At 38.8% G+C, this 7154-nt stretch overlaps 1 protein-coding gene across 7 annotated transcripts in view; it reads right to left on the bottom strand.

Annotated features, from left to right (window-relative positions):
• Nucleotides 1-3973: 3973 nt before the first annotated feature.
• LOC132816485 (protein furry homolog) overlaps nt 3974-7154 on the bottom strand; it is a 397881-nt gene continuing 394700 nt past the window's right edge. For all 7 annotated transcript variants that reach the window (XM_060826132.1, XM_060826128.1, XM_060826133.1 and 4 more), the window contains exon 61: nt 3974-6248. In XM_060826132.1, the coding sequence (XP_060682115.1) occupies nt 5999-6248 (250 nt within the window). In that variant the 3' untranslated portion in view covers nt 3974-5998. The remainder of the gene's footprint in view (nt 6249-7154) is intronic.

Raw genomic sequence — 7154 nt, 5'->3', positions numbered from 1 at the left:
ATTGTGGCATTCTGTAGTTTGCAGTTTCTAATGCAGTACTGACCTGGCAAGAATATTGGTTTTTGTATTCCTATGGAGCATAATTGTAATGTAAATGTGCAATATGAATTAAATTATTAATGCACTTTGTAGTATCTGAGCATTGATTTGATCAGGGAGAATCCAAGTACTTCCAATGAAGTTTTCTTTCCTACATGAACAGGAACAAGCTTGGTTTTCTTAGCCAGTCTGGTGCTGGGTGGGTGGCTGGTTTAGATGTTGGACCAGTACTCTATATTTTGAGGATCCTAAATCCTCCTAAAAAGATCAAACTTTAGTACATTATTCAAACTTGTTATGCCATCCAAAAGGCCTTAGTTACTGTTCAGTTATTTGCATTTCCCCTTGCCAGATTCTTGTCCTCTAGATTTAAGGCTTATGGGCATTCTAGGAATATTTTGAAGGAACAGTCTTTGATTCATGACATGCAATGGTTGGGACTTGAGTGGGGTTGGACCTGAACTAATTGGCGTCCAGAGCCTCAACCATTTTTCTTTTCAACTCTGCTTCCATAGAACTGCTTGTCTGTCGTGCCCCAAGTGGCTAGGGGTGGGGAAATTTGCATGACACTAGATTAGTTGCACTCTAACTAGATCATGGGACATTGATAATCTTAAAATCTGATTTGAAGTATATCAAACTCTCCATATTTATGTAAACTATTTTAAAGTAATTCTATAGTATAGTTTACTTGACTATTTTGGATGCAACTTTTGTAGTTGCAAATATAACCACTCAAAAAAAAGTTGATTTGTCTTGGCACAACATAGCTTTTCTTCTGGCATGTCTATTCTCATGTGCAGCAGGTAGTACCAGTCTCCATGGCTTTTCAGCTGAAGTTGGCCATCTAATCAAAGTCCATGACTCATCTCAATGTCATTACACTCAAATGCCTATAAATTTCACTTTGAAAGCTCTGATCACTACTTTAAACAAGATGTGGGCCTGGAGGGCAAGGCTATAAAGCTACATAGTTTTGACCAAAAAGAGCATTATGCTGTATAAATTGCAACTTGGCCTAGTTGACTTTTTAACTGGAAGAATGAGGGATGAGATTCTGACAGCTGGACTGGCTGCAGCAATGCTTTTCTAACCTGAGGTGGGCCCCAAACAAGATGTTGCCAAACATAAATTAGGACTGGGAAGGGATGGTGATAGTGGAATTACAAACTGTGGAGTTTGTCACTAAATTAGGCCATAGTGTTAAAAGGCATTGAGGTGGAGAATCCGAGGAATGTGACAGTGGGTTCACTGTACCAATGGTTATCCTTTCAAGGAAAGTTTACCCACAGTCAAATTATTGAGGTTCACTCTGATCTTTGGTAAAATTACCAAAGCTCCAGCATCATGAGCACCCTGGAGGTAACTTTAGTTCTATTTTAAATGCCTAACATTGTGCAAGGATGCACCGATATTAAATGGAAAAGTAAGATTTCCAGTCTTAAAATGAAAAGCTTTACACTTGTCTACATTATCCTGTTACCTTGTGCAATTACTTCACCTCAACAATTTGTTCCCATCCAGAGTTAAGACCACATAGAATGTCAGCAAAGTAGAATATATTGGACTTGGGTCTCAACTACTTAATGACTGGATGAAGCCAAGCAGTGAGTCTTGCAGCATTCAATCATTAATCTGCATCATGAAAATGAGTCACTTTCATTGGCTTTTAGACAATGTTTCCTCACCTCGGTGTGTACCTTTCAGTAACACTTTCCAACCACTTTCACTCCATCACTTTTGTAGCAGTAGTTCTTGTGCAGTTTGGCTCTAATATTTACTATAACTTCTCCCATGCTTTTAACTTCCCCCTCTCACTCCCAGATCTAAAGACTAGGATTTGATGTGCTTTCTGTTAGGTCTAAATTTTTCAAGATCCTTTTCGAGACACTCAGTACAATGCTAGGCATTAACCAAAAGTTTACTAATAGTAAGCATTATCATGCTTGAGCATCTCGCGCAAATAACTTTTTGCTGCTTTCCTTTACTCCATTTAAGACACATTCCCCATAACTGCAGCAGTTATATGTTCAACTTATGCTTCAAGAGTATTGCTGGAAAGACTAAGCTTTGTAGAGCTGTACAACACGGAAAGATCTCTTTGGCTCAAGTCATCCATGCAGACCAGATATCTCCCATTAATCTAGGCCCATAACCCAGCAGCTGACCTATATTCCTCAACCCTTCCTATTCATACACCCAGCTGCCTTTTTAAATGTTAGAATTGTACCAGTCTCTTCCTCTAAACCAACCCTTCCTTTCAGCTATCAACTGGATTCATTCCTCCCATTGACCAACCAGGTCAAAACCTCTACCTGTGTTTGACTATCCCTACCTCACCTTCTTTATCTACAGCCCCCCTCAAATCCACCCCCATTCCTGAAGATGGGTTAAACCCAAAATGTTGACTTCTCTGCCACCAGCTGCTGTCTGGCTTGCTGTGTTCTTTCAGCCTCCTACTTGTTCACTTCCTCTGCCAACTCATGCCATACATGTACCACCCTCTGCATGGAAAAAGTTGCCCCTTGAGTCCCTCTTTAAGTCTTCCTCTCACTCTAAACCAAAGCCCTCTTGTTCTGGACTCTCCTACCTATGCCCCTCATGACCTTATGAAAATGTAAGGTTACCACTCTTATCAGTTTCTGCTCCAGGGAGTCCCAGTCTATTATCTCGCCTATGGTTCAAATCTTCCAAACCTGGCAATGTCTTAAATCTTTTCTGAACCCTTTTCAAGTTTAACATCCTGTAGCAGGAAGATCAGAACTACTTGCAATAGTCCAAAAAATGACCTAACTGTCTTGTACAGCTGCAACATCACCTCTTGACTCCTGTGCTCAATGCTCTGACTAATAAAGGAAAGCATACCAAACACTGAAATCACAGGTGGATAGTGATGGCACTTTCAAAGAACTATGAATCTGCACTCAAGTCTTTGTTCAGCAACACTCAATCAAACTAGTTTAATTGTGATCAGATCATTGATCCAGTCATTTCTTTTTTTCCCCTTAGGGCCATAGTTCCTGGTGCCCTATCATCATTAACATGCTGTTCCTCCCTATTGAAAATTTCTAAAACCTTTGGACTTTTTAAGATTTTAAATTTAGTATTACTTTTCCACCTGATATCAATATTACATTGAGTTCAGTGAATGAATTGATGACACCATCCTGTCTGGTAGTAGCAATCAGACACTCAGCTGGGCTGTTTGCCTTTCGCAAGGTTACCTGCTTATAATAAGCAGCCATTCAGTAAGAGTAGCTTGAGGGCTACAGTCAGAGGGAGAATTGAATATTACATTTAGCCTCCAGGCTTCTGCACCCTACAACCAAGTCATCTGTTTAGGTGAGCTCCAGGTATCCTGAATGACTATAACAAAACAACTATGGATGCTGGAGATCTGAATCTTTTGAGGCACTCCTCGACTACAGTTGCAGCTTGCTCCATGGAAGGGCTACTCCAAGCAATGGTGGTGTCATTGTGAAGACATTTCCAAACTTATGGATCTCTCACTGAGATATGATTTGGAGATGCCGGTGTTGGACTGGGGTGTTCAAAGTTAAAAAAAATCATACAACACCAGGTTATAGTCCAACAGGTTTAATTGGTGCTCTGAAAGCTAGTGTGCTTCTAATTAAACCTGTTGGACTATAACCTGGTATTGTGATTTTTTTGAGATAACCTCTTTCCTATCTGACCTGCAGTTTGTTGCTTTTAAGTTATAGACCCTACTGTTTTGAGCCTGTTCCTTATAGTTATTTGGACCATTAGGCAATTTGATCCCAACAATGTGGACTTATGGCCTGTCTCAAAGGGCAGTTGTGGCTTTCCTAATTGAATAGCTTGCATCAGTTACTTTCTGTCTGCTACCTACTTTGAAATGTTTGCTCCTTAAAACAAGAGTTTTGGAGGAATAACAAATTGAAATCACAACCACTTGTTAGACTGATTTTATAATGCAAAGTTTAATAGGATATAATCCAGATTAGGATAAATGCATCCTATTTTTTTCTCCAATTACAGTTCAAAGAATTCTGTACCATTCAGATTTCCTATCCTACCCATCTGAATTAGGAAGCTGAGTTTCAATAATGATATAATAGAAAAGCAGCTAAATTCCAAACCTGACACATTTTACTGGTGGTTTTGAGGAACCTGTTGAAGTGTAAGTGCAATGGAAAGCATCAAATAAAAGTTCACTTTTCCACAAAGAATTACATCACTGAACATGGTTAATGATATTGCAATTGTACATACAGCCCATGAATTTACAGAAAATTCTAAAATACTTCATTAGCTATTTGTTTTTACAATTAAATAAGTTATGGATAATTTGAAAATGCTATTAAATGTGCAAGAAGGTTTTTTACATGCAAAACAAAAAATTGTATAGCTTCTGAATATGTTTTTCAAACATGAGAAGAAATCTTACTAACTGACCCTTCCTACCCCCCAAAACCCACATTACAAATTCAGCTATATGGGCTTAATTTAAAAAGTTAAAGCATAGACTTAATTTTCAAAATATTTCAATAGAATTTGTTTTACATATAAATGTGCATGCTTGGCAGATCAGCAGGCATAGACTAATAGGATGTGAAAATCTTAGCCTCATCTACAAAACTGGTAAAAGCAGCATTTTCTATTTATAAATAAGTTTTGTTGAAGCTTCTTTGTCTTATACTAATCAGGACAATCTACAAGGATACCATTTCAATGGGAAAACCAAACTTTATACTGCAAAATGAGTGCGAACTCATTTAAGACTTAAAGCCTGACAGTTAATTGACAATCAACATTAATGGGTACGTTCTCCACAGCAACATCTCTCACTCAGAATCCACATATTAGTCATGCTAAATTGCCCATACTGTCCAGGGATGTGCAGGCTAGGTGGAACAGCCATGGAAAATGCCAGGTTTCAGGGATATGGTAGGGCAGTAAGATGCTTTTTGGAGGTTCAGTGTGGACTCAATGAGCCGAATGGCTTGCTTCCACACTATGTATTCTATGAACCAATTAGCACTCTAGCCCCATGCACATAAATGTTGGTTTTCCCCTTTAATCGGTACACCCTTGTGAATTGTTCTGATGAGTGCAAGATGGAAAGTTTTGATGGTGTCTTGTCTTCAGCGATATTCAAGTTCTGTACTACCAAACAACTACTTATAAATAAATCCATAAAAGCTTCCATCTAGTAGAAAAAGCAGCTGGTTCCCAAATATTTCTCATCTGAACTATTCATGGTATTTCAAATACAGTACAAATCCTTTTGGATGGCCCAATAAAACACTCTTAGACAACAACTAAGTGCCATTTTACTAACAAAAATGTGCTTTACAGCAGCTCAGTGTGAACAAGTATTGATGTAGTAATTATGCTCCTGTTCTAGACATACAATAAAGTTTTTAGCATTTATAAAAGGTTGAAACACAGGCTTTCAGCTCAACAAAACTGCTTCCTAGTGCATTGCATACAGCTTCATGTTGCCTGCTAATAACTTATTTCTTAAGCCAGTTGCTACAAACCACACACTTACTCATATTATTAATAGCATACAATTTTCAACCGTTGTGTGGCAATAGCATCAGTTGTTGACACCTTAAAGTAAAATTACATCTTTGTCAAAATGATTTTTTCGGAAGAATGATGTGTGTGATAGCCTTTGGTATCCTCAGTTAATGTGAACTTGGGTCATGTCATATTAACCAAAGTAAGAATAAATATCTGCTTTGAAAATAAGCTATTTCCACATCTGATTGGGTGTTTTACTTTACTTTTGATCTTTTGATATTGCTGCACATTTTAAAAGCTTTCCACTTAAGTTGAGTGAAGCTGTGAAGTGTCACTAATGTGAGAACAGCCTGGTCAAGCTTTTCTAAGATGGAAAAGATACCGAAGGATGTCAGACCAGCATTGCAGCATTTCCAATCGTGAACAAAAGGGAAGGAGGACCCTCCTGTCAGAGACTAGTGCTAGTGTCTGGAAGATAAGTACTGATGACACGATAATTCTGAGCCATCTGAATCATGTCCTGAATCTCTCCATTCAGCTCCATTAACTTCGAACTGATTTCTGACAGATCATGATCGGAGCTCAGCAGTGCAAATGTTCCTGTTTGTCCCAAAGTTTGGTGTCTGAAGTAAATATTAAGTAGTGTCTGGACCTCATCTTCCACATTACTGCCAAATATATTGTTGGGCCATATGGTCCTGAAACAATATTAAAACACATGAGTTAGGTAATAGTAAATTATGAAATTTTAGCATAGTTTTTGATTAATCACTTAAAATCACTTAATATATACAAAATAGGCATAACCAGTTAGAAGGATGGATAGAGATTTCACTTCACTTCCACAGAACATCCTATTCAAATTTCCAGTTTGTCCAGTGCCAGTAACTGACCTGTCAGTTTTAGTTAATTGTAATAAAATTCGGATTAATTGGGGTGTAGTAATTGGTAATTTGCATTTTTCTCTCTGTTCATATGTGTTGTGAAAACTAACATCCTGTTGACACCAACCTTTAAGGCATAGCATGTTCCAATACTCACAACATTTAGTCCTGCCCAGAAATACGGACAAGGGTCTGTTTGGGAGCTATGATAGGTCACTCAGATCAGATCAGGCTTCAATTTGTGATTGACAGTATATCACAGAAGGTGACTCCATGTTAAGAGCTGGGTTCATACAGCTGGGAAAAGAATGGACTGTGGGCACTAGGGTTCTGCTCGGTGTAACTAGTGTGCCAGAACTGTGCCATTGGTTAGACATTGGACTGCAGCTTTGAGAAGCGCAGTGGGACACGGTCTCAGAAGTAGATCAGATTAGCTGGTAAAGACCACCATGGCAGCCATGTCTGGGAACAGGTATGGATTGGTATGTTGTTTGAATGGAGTAGAGCTGCTGTCAGTTAGGGATCAAGCTAGCATTTAAGGAGAGAACTTCTCCCCTTGTCCAGTCATTTCCCACTTACATCCACGATTCTTCTGACTCTTTATGTCAGTTTTAGAATTTCCAGTTTGTGGGCTCAAGCCACCTCCTATTCACCACAGAGTACAATCCCTTTACATGACCATCCTCATGGGATGAACTCGGGGCTCTCTGCTTCTTCTCG

Source organism: Hemiscyllium ocellatum, chromosome 6 (assembly GCF_020745735.1).
Source record: "Hemiscyllium ocellatum isolate sHemOce1 chromosome 6, sHemOce1.pat.X.cur, whole genome shotgun sequence".
NCBI lineage: Eukaryota > Metazoa > Chordata > Chondrichthyes > Orectolobiformes > Hemiscylliidae > Hemiscyllium > Hemiscyllium ocellatum.
The sequence above is the reverse complement of the archived record's forward strand: the minus strand, read 5'-3'. Positions and strand labels throughout refer to the sequence as shown.